Consider the following 14,067-nt stretch of genomic DNA (forward strand, 5'->3'; position numbering starts at 1 on the left):
GGAACCCTTTATTTCCCTCACATGACTGAATAGAGGTCCTAAGTAATTTACAATTATATTTTGCGGTCACCCACACTGAGAATTGAACTTTCAACCTTGAGGAGAAATAAAGAAGGCTTAAGGCTCCTAACATATGTACTAGAACTGTCTGCAAAGACCTATCATGCAATGGCCGGAGTACTTGGAAAAATTGATTGTATGTTTTTTTTTTGTTTTTTTTATTACATTTTCACCCCAAAAAAGGGGAACATTGCTACTTTGATGTAGGAGGCTACTATCAGGGACATAATCTACAGGGGTACTATGTGGGAAGTTGGGTAGCAAGATGTCGGTTCACGTTACACTTGAACTTCTGCATGTCAGTACAGTTGGGGAAGCAGGAACCCGGAAGGTAATTCAAAAGTCTAGCGGTTCTGAGGAATAAACTACTGTAGTAGAAGGCTCTCTTACATCTAGGGATCTCTACTGTGAAGGGGTGTGATTTAGCTGCTTGTCGGGTTTGTCGAGGGTATTTACGTTGAGAGGGATACGAGTGCTTGCAGTTCGGAGCATTCACTGTTAAAGTACTTGTAGAACAGGCAGAGGGATGCTACATTTCGTCGATGGGACAGAGGCTGAAGCTTAGATGACAGTTCAGGAACTATTAGGTTGGTGACTCTCTTTTCAACCTTGTTTAGGAGCGAGAGACTAGTAGCAGATGCACCAGGCCAAATATGACAACAATACTCCATACATGGTGATAGGAGTTCAGAGGACATTCCATAAAAATACTTGTAAAACAGACAAAGGGCTTAAAAGTAACTTTTCTTTTTTTTTAACTCATGTTCACCCCTAACAAGGCATATCGCCACTTGGACGTAAAGGGCTACTATTTGTGATCATGCCTATTCGTTTACATTAGTTTAACTTCTGCATATCATTACAGTCAGGGAAGCAGGTAGCAGGAAGGGAATTCCAAAGTCTAGCTGTTTGAGAGAAGAAACTTTCAGAGTAGAAAGCTTTCTGGCATTTAGGGACCTCAACAGTGAAGGGGTGTGATTTTGTTGCTAAGCAGATTTGTCAGAGATATATGTATATTGAGGGGACACAAGTGAAACAAGTTCATCAGAGCACATTCCATTAAAATACTTGTAAAACAGACACAGGAATGCAACATTGCGGCGATGGGACAGGGGTTGGGGTTTAGTTGACAAAGTGGGACCTATTAGATCGAAGACTTTTTTTTTGGACACTATTCAAGAGGGAAATACTAGTGGTAGATGCATCGGCCAAGATTTGGCAACAAGACTCCATGCATGGGCGAATGGTGGCCTTGCAGAGGTACAGGATAAACATGGATTTCATGAATAAAGCTTCTTTCCTAGAACTGTTTGGTTGTTTTTGTTTTACGGCATATCAACCTTTTTCAGGTTATTTAATGCCGAATCTAGTGATTTTGAGGAACGATTTTTAATGGAGTATATTTGTTTTTTTAAGTCGGATTCTATTTAACCCATAGTTGGGAACCCTAACAGGTACTACCACTCCGGGTCAGAGTGGACCTGGAAGCAATGGCAATTAGAGGGTGGCTCCACACTCCCCAATGCCAGCTAGAACTGTTTGCTTGTGAAACTGTTCCACTGGTTTGCTTTCCAACTAACTACAATATTGTCGTAAACAAATTCTTATTGAACTGTCCTTGTAAATAATCTAATTATACCAAATTTCCACCATAAACGATTACTATGACTACAATAAACACATTAACCCTTATCCTCGAGTGGCCTCTGGGTTTTGATATGTGGTAACCCCTTCATGAAAAATAAAGAAAAATGGAAAAAAACCCTGATATAGCATCGGGTATATAAAACTACTTTAATATGTTTTCAATTATTTTATTTCTTCACGTTCTATTCGTTAACAGGTCTCCACCGAGTAAATACAGGCATTTTTCTATTAGTAATGGATCACTACTTATCAAGGCCAAAAGCCACTCAAGGATAAGGGTTAATGAGATGGAATGATTATTAGTCGAGAGGGTATATCTCAAGATGATTATATCACAATATAGTAGGGAAGCAGTCCTACAGTAACGTGTTCCATAGATGCCCAGCCCAGTAATTTTCTTTTCTTTCTTCGCTTGATAGCGTCGGGCAGAATTTTTACGTAAATTAGTGAAATGGTATAATTTAATTATCCCAAGTTATCTTGACTCACCGCTTGTGAAGGCCCAAAGGCCACTCAAGGATAAGATTGATAAGATTGTAACTTGACGATAAACAATATTATGAGAGGATTAGAAACGACAGATTAAATGGTCGGAATTTTCTAATTTAAGTGAATGACTTGGCAAGAATTTGTTAATATCAGATTTAAACATGATCGTGTTATACTCAGTTGGGGAGCAACCCTGCAATATTGTGTTCAACAGATGGATAGTTCCTGGAAACAAAATGTGTTTGTAATAGACATGAAAAAAAAAAATCTGAAGAGCTTTCCGAGAAAAGATGCTCCTAGAAAAGATATTTAGACTTACCTGGAAGCCAAAAACTCCGCAGCCATTCGTCGTTGATGCATGAACTGGGTTTGGCCTTGGCTTGCTACCTGGAATAATGAAAAAATTTTTAAAAATTAAGATTAAAGTTGAGGTTAATGTATGAGACGTTTTTTTTTTTGTTTTTATTTCTTTCATACTAGCTGGCGGTCCGGCGTTGCCCGATCGTACAATACGCTTAAACATGATATTTGAGTTTATGCAGATTACGTATATTATTATAGAATCAATCCTCTGTTGATTACTAGCCACGTCAAGGGGACACAAGTGCAACAAGTTCATCAGAGCACATTCCATTAAAATACTCGTAAAACAGGCACAGAGATGCAACATTGTGGCGATGGGACAGGGGTTGGAGCTTAGTTATTATTATAGAATCAATTCTGTAATAATTACTAGCTTGGGTACCCGGCATTGCCCGGGTGTTTGGAGGTGTGTTGAGCAAAAAAAAGTGGTGGCAGGCAGGCTCGAACCTGTACGGTGAAGGAGAAAAAGAATGTGAAAAAAAAAAAAATATGATGTCTTTGCCATTACGTCCGTCACCAAACCGGAAGTGGCAAAGGTTTAAATTAAAGACTAGTCAATTGAAAAGAGGGGATGACTTTCGAAAATATCGGTGAAAAAAGCGGCGACTCCTTGTAGAAAAGTGCCCAATTGAGGGTGAAGGAATTAATGTTTTTAGCCAATTTTTCGATATTTGTCGTTCGAAAGGTCGAGCTTCAAAACAATACTGATCTCGTGAAAATCCGTCGCCTCTGTCAAAAGTTTTAGGCAGACATACAAATATACATACATTTAAACAGACAGGTGAGATTTATATTATAGACTAGCGGGGGGTACCCGGCGTTGCCCGGGTGTTTGGAGGTGTGTGTGGTTTTGGGTAAATCAAAACACCCGGGTGTTTGTGTCGGTGGGGGGGGGTAAAATTAAAAAAAAGTTTTGGTAGGTAAGTATGAAGGATCAAACCCAAACCCTTGAGTCGAAGTTGGAAATTAAAGTGTGAAAAAAAAAACGTGCGACCTTAACCACTTGGCCACCACGAAATAGCAACGAAAACATGCTTGAATTTATTTAAGTATTACGAATTGGTAGGTGCCTGTACTTAATGACTTAATGAGGTCAACTTTGGTTGTGGGGCAGCATTTTTTATTTTTTTTGTTTCTCCAAGATGTGGGGGCAACCAGCTCCCCGTAAAAAGGGGATTGTCCAAATTGAATAGCAAGTGTCTGATATAAGGAGAAACTCCACATTGATCAAAGCTGATTGCTTTCGGACGTTTCCGGCGATTGCGACCGGAACAATTCCGCCAGAATTAGTTTCGCTTTTATTATACGAAAAAAGCTTAATGCACATGCGGCGATCAAAAAATGTTGAATATTTATCTTTTCAAAGTCGAGCAAATTAAATAGACAGGCAACCCCCGTTGTTAACTGGTAGATATTATGATTTAGACGTGATATAAAAAGTTTTAAGAAGTTGTTAGCCGACCAATCGCTTCTCGGAAAAAAGCCTTTCTTGCACATACACAAAAAGCGAACACATACATATATACACACATTTTCGCTTTTATATATATACTAGCGAGGGGTACCCGGCGTTACCCGGGTGTTTGGAGGTGTGTGGGGAGGGGTTAAAAAAAAAGTAAGTATGAGGATCGAACCCGAACCCTTGAGGCAAAGTTGTAAATTAAAGTGTGAAAAAAAGAAGTGCGACGTTAACCATTGCCCCACCGCGAGATGCTAACGGAAACACGTTTGAATTTATTTAATTACTTGGATTTAGCAGGTGCCCGTTTTAATGAGTTAATGAGGTCAAGTTTGACTGCGGGATAGTATTCATTTACTGCTGAACGCTTTTTTTTACCCCAAGATGTTGTAGGAAAAAGACTAACCCACATATGGCGAGCAACAAATATTGAATATTTATCTTCTTGAACTCGAGCAAATTAAATAGACAGGCGAGCTTCGTTGTTAACTGTGAGATATTATGATTTATATGCGATATAAAAAGTTTTAAAAAGTTGTGAAGCGAGCGACCGCTTCTCTGAAAAAAGTCTTTTGTTGACATACAGAAAAAGCGAACACACATACATACATTTTCGCTTTTATATATATACTAGCGGGGGGTACCCGGCGATGCCCGGGTGTTTTGAGGTAAATCAAAACTCCGGGGGGGGGGGGCGGGAGTATGAGGATCGAACCCGAACCCTTGAGGCAAAGTTGGAAATCAAAGTGTGAAAAAAAAAACATGCAGCGTTAACCATTGGGCCACCGCGACATACAACGGAGACACGTTTGAATTTATTTATTTATCTATTAAAAACAGGTGTCCGCAATAATAGTTAACTCTGCTGCTTCGATTTGACCTAATTAAGAAGGTCAAATAGAAGTCACGCAGTTAACTTTTGCTGCGAGGCAGCGTTTGGGTTTGTTTACCCAAATTTGACTTTTTTTCCCCAACAGATGTTGGGGAGGGGGAAACCAGCTCCCAATTGTCCAGATTGAATAGCAATTGTCTGATATACAACACTGATCAAAGCTGATTGCTTCTGGACGTTACCTGGCGCGATGCCGAGAACACAACCTGGTTTGAATTAGTTTTGCTTTTTATACGAAAAAGCCCAATCAACACGCGAGAAGCCAAAATAGCAATAATTTTGTAAAAGTTGATGTAAATAAATCTAGGCGCGACGCGCTTTCCCAAATCCTAGATATTATTATCTAGGACCTATATAAACAGTTGTAAGCGATAGTAATGAACCCGGGACCATGTGTGAGAAAAGCCTTTGCGAGACATACACGAAATGGTCACACACATTTTGCCTTTTATATATATAGACTAGCGGGGGGGGGGGGTACCCGGCATTTCCTGGGTGTGTGCGTAGGGGAGGGGGAGAATTTCTTAAAAAATCAGAAAAACCCAAACAAAAAAAACAGCCAACGAACATAAAACTTTTTTAAAAATCGGAAAAACAAACCCCCTACCCCTAAAAAAAGACAGCGTTGCCCGGGTGTTTGGAGATGTGTAAGTAAGGGGGTGGGGAGCAAAGAAAAAGCGAATTAATAACCGTTTAAACTTTTTAAAAAAATCGGAAGAAACAAAAATAAAACAGTGAACGGACGTAAAACTTCTTTAAAACAATCGGATAAACAAAAAAAAAAAAAACCCAAAAAAAGAAATCAAAATAAAAAAAAACCCAGCGAAAAGCGAAAAAAAAAAAAAAAAATGGTATAAATAATCTCGTTTCAATATTAAATGTTTAAAAATCGAGAAAAAGGTATATCTGATAACTGGGATTGAACCTGAAATCTTTAGATAATGACGCTGTCACTTAACCCATCGCGCTATAGACGCGTGGATGAAAGTAGGTTGGTTTTTATAACATTTAAAATGAATTCAATGTACAACGTCTTTTGCACGTAATGACGCATGCGTAAAGCCATCTTGTCATTAATATACCATTTTTCACCCCTCCTTGTAAAAAAGAGAGCTGTTAAGGATGAAGAAATTAATGTTTTTGCCCAATTTTTCGATATTTGTCATCCAAGATGTGGAGCTTCAAAATGATACCGAACTCGTGAAAATCCGTGGCCTGTGTCAAAAGTTTTTGCGAGACATACAAACACACACACATTTTCGCTTTTATATATAGAGAGAGATAGATAATATATTACGAGGAATAATTTTCCCAGTGAACTAATTTGAAAAAAAAAAAAAAATAGTGATAATGTCGTTCATCAAACTCCGTCTGTATTTGTTTACAACAGTATGTCAGCTGATATTTTTCTCTTATTTTTACGGAGGAATATTTTACGTTTCACCGGCCAAGAGAGACAATAAAATTATTTCCTTTGGTTGGTGTAACATAAAATAATCCCCCTGTAAAAATTCTTCCTAGTTATCTATAAAGAGAAAAAAAGACTATTTTTAAGATCAAATTTTTTCAATTTTCGATACTTATCGAATAAATTTTTGTACAAAACATATCTAAGGACACTGCCAGACACATAAATTATCTTTGTGTGAAAATTGCAATAAATAGGCTCAGCTGTTTCGGAACCTATGAGGAACAAACTCACACACAGACAGTGACTTTTATATAATCGTAGTGAAGAGATATATACTAGGTGTACATACCCAGCATTGCCAGGTAAAAAGCATTGCTGTGCGGAGGATTTACTCACATACTATTTAAGATATACTAAATATCCTAAGTTGTTACAATTTTTCTGTAAGTTGACCATATTTTGGATTTTCGCAAATATAAACCAGTCATCTTTATCTATAAAATTCAAACAGGGAAATGAAATCTCATAGCTTAAAGGGAAATAACTCATAGGTTAAATGGAAACTTACTTTCACTTATAAATGCAGCTGATGTTGGTTATACTAATAATTAAAAACTTGCGGGACCTGTGAAAATTCCACAGAGGACTCGTTAATATGTAATATATTGATGTTGGCATTCTGTAGATGTTCAGTGTAAATGGAGACGCTCTGATATTATTGTAGCTTTTTTGTTAAAACTGCAAAAGTATTTATCTAAGTTAGCATGAACGCCTGGTAAAGCGTGGTCGTAAAGTACGCTTAAATATATTTTAATTCTTGCAGATTTCGTATATATTATAGAGTTAATGTTCTATCGATTTTTATATGTTATAAAGTTGCGATTTCAAAAAATAAAGAAATATATCCCTATGACTTGGGGACATTAGCTTGAATCGAAACCGAAATAAAAACTTATTAAAAATATATATATATATATATATATATATATATATATAACTTGAGTTCATTCAGCCATAATCGAAACCGAAACCAAAACTTATGAAGAATTTTTGATAAAATTACTTATATAAAAAAAAAAAATAGAAGTGCCATTAGCTATTGTCGAAACCAAAACCAAAACTTATGAAGAATTCTTGGTAAAATTATTTGACAAGAAACAGAAGTACATAACAATCAAACGACCCAGATGTAAGCGTGACACACGAAAGAGCACACACGCTATCGTATTAATATATAATGTTTCAGGTACGTTGGTCAGGAAGTTAACGTGTTTGAAAGAATTTACAGTTTGATTCGTGGATCTGACCATGCGTTACACTAATGTACTCAACTTACCGTTATTATTATAGAAAAGAAACTTTGTGTGTCTGTCTGAGTTCGTTCCCTATACATTCCACTATAGTTGGGCCGATTTTTTACGAAATTTCACACAAATGTACTTTATGTATCTGACAGTGTTCATAGATAGGTTTTTTTTTATCAGATAATCGAAAGAATCTGATTTTGCCCAAAGTTAACACCTTATACAGCTTAACATCCCTAACTATACCGACATGCAGAAGTTTAAATGTAATGTGAACAGACATCTCGCTGGTCAACACCCTACAGTGTCCTGTAGACACAGTCTCGGAGTAATCCTTGCATCCAAGTGGCACTGTGCCTTTTTAATTGTGAATAAGTGCATTAAAAGAAAAAGTGCAGATCTCGCATCCATTATCAACCACGTAATCTTACGGCATAATCACGTTAACACACCGGTTCTTACCAGATCATCGAAGTTAAGCAATGATGAAACAGTGGGAGACCCTAGGGCAAGGTCATGTACTCATTGACCCCCCCCCGATCAGGGTACAGGAAGTCACAGCAGATGGATGAACTGCTGAGCAGCCTGATGGTTTCTTCCGAAATTGGTCAACCAGACTATCTACAGATTTTCAATGTCAATTTCCAAGGACTTTTTAAGGCTTTCCAAAGTTTTCCAATGCCTTCTCCAGACAAAATTCCAAGTTTTCCAAGCAAAATTTGGGGTTTGTTTTACAATCCACAGCGATTCAAAAAAAGTGGTAAAAAAAATCAAATATACAACAAATAAATGTTACCATAGACAATAAAAGTTACTTTGCAACCTGCCTGCGTCATTTGTTGGTGTTTTTTTTTAAAAGTAGTTTTACGTGATTTTATTTCATCTTAAATATTAACTCTCTTTACGGCTTTTAAATTTCCAACCAAGATTGCTGTCATCTTCTCAATGTTTTCGGCCCGTCCAGCCTCATTTTAGATTATCACTTTGGGGGAAAGGGGGATTCGCCATTGTAGAGTCTCGTCTGCACAAGGAAAGTTTTTTTTTTTTTTTTTTTTTAGAGGGGAGAGGGAGAGGCGGCCATTTTTAATTATGGTGGGCCCCACCAAAATTAATCTTCTATATATATAAATCTCAAACGTCTGTGTGTATGTATGTTTGTTTGTAACGCTAAAACTTTTGACAGACACAACCAAAGTTGACAAATTTGGTATCAGATTGAACCTTGATCACCCGGATGACAAATATCGAAATTTCACGTCAAACGGACCACTAGAAGTGGGTCAACGTATCAGTTATCTTCAAGGGGGGCCCCAAAAAACCTGTAATTTTAATGGTTTTCATTACGTAATTCTTGAATGATCCAATGTTTTTTATACGTAAAAAAAATAAAACGCTTAGTCATGTCACGTGACGTGACGTCAACATCCAGTAATGGCGAACAAATGTAAATAACTTTTTTGTACCGATAGATTTGCAATTTCTCTTCTCCTTCGTTATATATATTATTAAACTTCATGAAAATGCTTCCATCGTGATTAACTGGTTAAAAATAGTATTTATACAAGAGTTTTAACGAAAAATGTCAGGAAAAAATGTACAGGAATAAAAAAATTCAGCTTTAAAAATATTCGACGATAAGAAAAATATCGTTATATTTATGGTAGAAAATAAATAGCCATTTTGTATATTACCACGTGACCTCATACCTCTTAAACTGGAAGGGGGGAGGAGAGGAGGCCGCTTCAAAACCAACACCGTCTTTCTCTTTTCTCTCTCTCTCACTCACCCACTTACTCTTCTCTCTCTCACCCACTGTTAAACTGGGGGGGGGGGAAGAGGCAGCTTCAAAACCAACACCCTCTTTCTCTTTTCTCTCACCAACTTACTCTTCTCTCTCTCACCCTCTTTCTCTTGACCTCCTACTACTGTTAAACTGTGTGTGTGTGGGGGGGAAGAGGCAGCTTGAAAACCAACAAAAACAGTGCACAGTTTCCCAAGCATTATCTCCTATTAAAAAAAAGATGCACACTTTATAATTACATAGTGGGGTGGGGGGAAAGAGATCAGAACCGCTTTTGTCAGGAAGGGGGGGGAAGAAGCCAAGTGCACAGTTTCCCAAGCATTACCTCCTATTAAAAGAGTAGGCACACTTTATATTTACTTAGTGGGGTGGGGGGACGAGATTAGAACCGCTTTTGTTGGGGGAATGGTGGGGGGGGGGGAAGAAGCCAAGTGCACAGTTTCCCAAGCATTATCTCCTATTAAAAAAAAGATGCACACTTTATATTTACATAGTGGGGTGGGGGGGAAGAGATTAGAACCGCTTTTGTGGGGGGAAGAAGCCAAGTGCACAGTTTCCCAAGCATTATCTCCTATTAAAAGAGGAAGCACGCTTTATAATTACTTAGTGGGGTGGGGGGACGATATTAGAACCGCTTTTGTGGGGGGGAGAGGGGGGAGGAAGAAGCCGTGGGGTGGACGAGATTAGAACCGCTTTTCTGGGGGGGGAAGAAGCCAAGTGCACAGTTTCCCAAGCATTATCTCCTATTAAAAGAGGAAGCACACTTTATATTTACTTAGTGGGGTGGGGGGACGAGACTAGAACCGCTTTTGTGGGGGGAAGGGGGGGAAGAAGCCGAGTGCACAGTTTCCCAAGCATTACCTCCTACTAAAAAAAGATGCACACTTTATATTTACTTAGTGGGGTGGGGGGAAGAGAATGACACCGCTTTTGTGGGGGAGGGGGGGGAATAGGCCGAGTGCACAGTTTCCCAAGCATTACCTCCTATTAAAAAAAGATGCACACTTTATATTTGAGTGTGTGAGAGAGAGAGAGAGAACAATTCTCAACCTATATACTCAACAAATTTTTTATCTACAGATTTGAAAGTTTGTATATAGGGTATTCAGACATATGGAAATATATCTAGCATAATCTATCTATTATATCTATAAAAGTGAAAATGTGTGTGTGTGTGAGGTAGCCAGAGAGAGAGAGAGAGAGAGAACAATTCTCAACCTATATATTCAATACATTTTTTATCTACAGATTTGAAAATTTGTATATAGGGTATTCAGACATATAGAAATATATCTAGCATAATCTATCTATTATATCTATAAAAGTGAAAATGTGTGTGTGTGTGTGTGTGTGTGTGTGTGTGTGTGTAAGAGAGAGAGAGAACAATTCTCAACCTATATACTCAACATATTTTTATCTACGGATTTTAAACTTTGTATATAGGGTATTCAGACATATAGAAATATATCTAGCATAATCTATACATTATATCTATAAAAGTGAGAATGTGTGTGTGAGAGAGAGAACAATTCTCAACCTATATATTCAACAAATTTTTTATCTACAGATTTGAAAATTTGTATATTGGGTATTCAGACATATGGAAATATATCTAGCATAATCGATCTATTATATCTATAAAAGTCAGAATGTTTGCGTGTGGTTGTGTGTGTAAGGTTGCGAGAGAGAGAGAGAACAATTCTCAACCTATCTATTCAATAAATTTGTTATCTACAGATTTGACCATTTGTATATAGGGTATTCAGACATATGGAAATATATCCAGCATAATCTATCTATTATATCCATAAAAGTGAGAATGTGTGCGTGAGAGAGAGAGAGAGTAAGTACAATTCTCACCCTATATATTCAACAAATTTTTTATCTACCGATTAGAAAATTTGTATATAGGGTATTCAGACATATGGAAATATATCTAGCATAATCTATCTATTATATCTATAAAAGTGAGAATGTGTGTGAAAGAGAGAGAGAGAGAAGAGAGAGAGAGAAGAATTCTCAACCTATATATTCAACTAATTTTTATGTACAGATCTGAAAATTTGTATACAGGGTATTCAGACATATGGAAATATATCTAGCATAATCTATTATATCTATAAAAGGTAGAATGTGTGTGTGTGTGTGTGTGTGAGTGAGTGAGAGAGAGAGAGAACAATTCTCAACCTATATACTCAACAAATTTTGTATCTACAGATTTGATAATTTGTATATAGGGTATTCAGACATAAGGAAATATATCTAGCATAATCTATCTATTATATCTATAAAAGTGAGAATGTGTGTGAGAGAGAGAGAGAGAACAATTCTCAACCTATATATTCAACAAATTCTATCTTTACAGATTTGAAAATTTGTATATAGGGTATTCAGACATTTGGAAATATATCTAGCATAATCTATTATATCTATAAAAGTGAGAATGTGTGTGTGAGAGAGAGAGAAAGAACAATTCTCAACCTATATACTCAACAAATTTTTTATCTACAGATTTACAAATTTGTATATAGGGTATTCAGACATATAGAAATATATCTAGCATAATCTATCTATTATATCTAGAAAAGTGTGTGTGTGTGTACAATTCTTAACCTACATACTCAACAAATCTTTTACCTACAGCTTAGAAAATTTGTATATAGGGTATTCAGACATATGGAAATATATCTAGCATAATCTATCTATTATAACTACAAAAGTTAGAATGTGTGTGAGAGAGAGAGAGAACAATTCTAAACCTATATATTCAACAAATTTTTTATCTACAGATTTGAAAATTTGTATATAGGATATTCAGACATATGGAAATATATCTAGCATAATCTATCTATTTTATCTATAAAAGTGAGAATGTGTGTGTGTGAGATAGCGAGAGAGAGAGAGAGAAAGAGAGAGAGAAAAATTCTCAACCTATACATTCAACAAATTTTTTATCCACAGATTTGAACATTTGTATATAGGGTGTTCAGACATATAGAAATATATCTAGCATAATCTATCTATTATATGTATAAAAGTGAGAATGTGTGTGTGTGTGTGAGAGAGAGAGAGAGGACAATTCTCAACCTATGTATACAACAAATTTTTTATCTACAGATTTCAAAATTTGTATATTGGGCATTCAGACATATTTCAATATATCTGGCATAATCTGTCTATTATATCTATAAAAGTGAGAATGTGTGTGATAGAGAGAGAGAACAATTCTCAACCTATATACTCAACAAATTTTTTATCTACAGATTTGAGAATTTGTATATAGGGTATTCAGAAATATCGAAATATATCTAGCATAATCTATTATATCTTTAAAAGTGAGAATGTGTGTGTGTGAGAGATAGAGAGAACAATTCTCAACCTATGCACTCTACAAATTTTTTATCTACAAATTAGAAAATTTGTATATAGGGTATTCACACATATGGAAATATATCTAGCATAATCTATCTATTATATCTATAAAAGTTAGAATGTGTGTGTGTGAGGTAGCGAGAGAGAGAGAGAGAGAGAGAGAGAGAGAGTAAGAACAATTCTCAACCTATATATTCAACAAATATTTGATCTACAGATTAGAAAATTTGTATATAGGGTATTCAGACATATGGAAATATATCTAGAGTAATCTATCTATTATATCTATAAAAGTGAGAATGCGTGTGTGTGTGAGAGAGAGAGAGACAGAACAATTCTCAACCTATATATTCAACAAATTTTTTATGTACAGATCTGAAATATCACATTTGTATAGAAGTAGAAATCTTGATACCTACTCTGATACCTAATAAAAGAAAGGACACTCTTTAGGGCGGATTTTGATTATAACAAGTCACTAATTAGAAATTATAATAAACATTCAAATAATTTAAGAATTTTACCAAAATAAAATTGCATGGTAATCACCCAATTTCTGCCACAAAATTTTGATTGGCAGAACTCATAAACATAAAATATATATTTTCTAATTTCATCTTTTTTTTTCTTTTTACATAATCTGGTTTGATGTTTTCCCAAATATTCAAATCACTATATTTTGCTGCTTAATATCAAATACAGCAACTGAGTTATTTTTATGCATCAAACAATTACATTTTCTCATTCATCCAAACTAATCACTGAACATCAATTTCATATTTTCTTCACTAAAATATTACTGTGCTTGATGTCATCAAGTGGAGCGGATCATTTTTTTTTTCATTTGTTCACACATTTTTCCAATTTATATATATTTTGTCAAAGATTCTTAGCCTATGTCATTGCATACCAATCTGTTTATTAAAAGTTAAGGTTCACTGTAAACACATATGTTACACCAAAATAAAAACGCTTCAGATAATGTCTTGATATTCAATTCAGTTTCTCACATGACATCTTATGAAGTTAGTAGAAATGTTACAGACTTTTGAATCTCAAACACTTTCAATACTGTGCACTGATATTTTCTTTTTTGCAATATAAGCACATTCATGATTTTTTTTACAAACGTTAAAAACTTTCACATTGTGTAGCAATATACTGAAACAATTATAAAAATATTTGTTTTTATTTTGAATGATGCAGGGCATCCGAAGAGAGATTTTTCTAACAAAATGAAAGTATAATTTTTAGCAATAGGTATCTAGG

At 35.8% G+C, this 14,067-nt stretch overlaps 1 protein-coding gene across 2 annotated transcripts in view; it reads right to left on the reverse strand.

The window, feature by feature from the left end:
- The window catches only part of LOC145265569 (uncharacterized), a 77,043-nt gene that overhangs the window by 50,579 nt on the left and 12,397 nt on the right, over positions 1–14,067 (reverse strand). For both annotated transcript variants that reach the window (XR_013864675.1, XM_080121541.1), the window contains exon 2: positions 2,516–2,583. Coding sequence is in view for 1 of the 2 variants with exons in the window: in XM_080121541.1 (XP_079977667.1) it covers positions 2,516–2,583 (68 nt within the window). In the remaining variant the exon portion in view is untranslated. The remainder of the gene's footprint in view (positions 1–2,515; positions 2,584–14,067) is intronic.

Source organism: Euprymna scolopes, chromosome 40 (assembly GCF_053919585.1).
Source record: "Euprymna scolopes isolate OS-2025 chromosome 40, ASM5391958v1, whole genome shotgun sequence".
In the NCBI taxonomy this organism is placed as follows: domain Eukaryota; kingdom Metazoa; phylum Mollusca; class Cephalopoda; order Sepiida; family Sepiolidae; genus Euprymna; species Euprymna scolopes.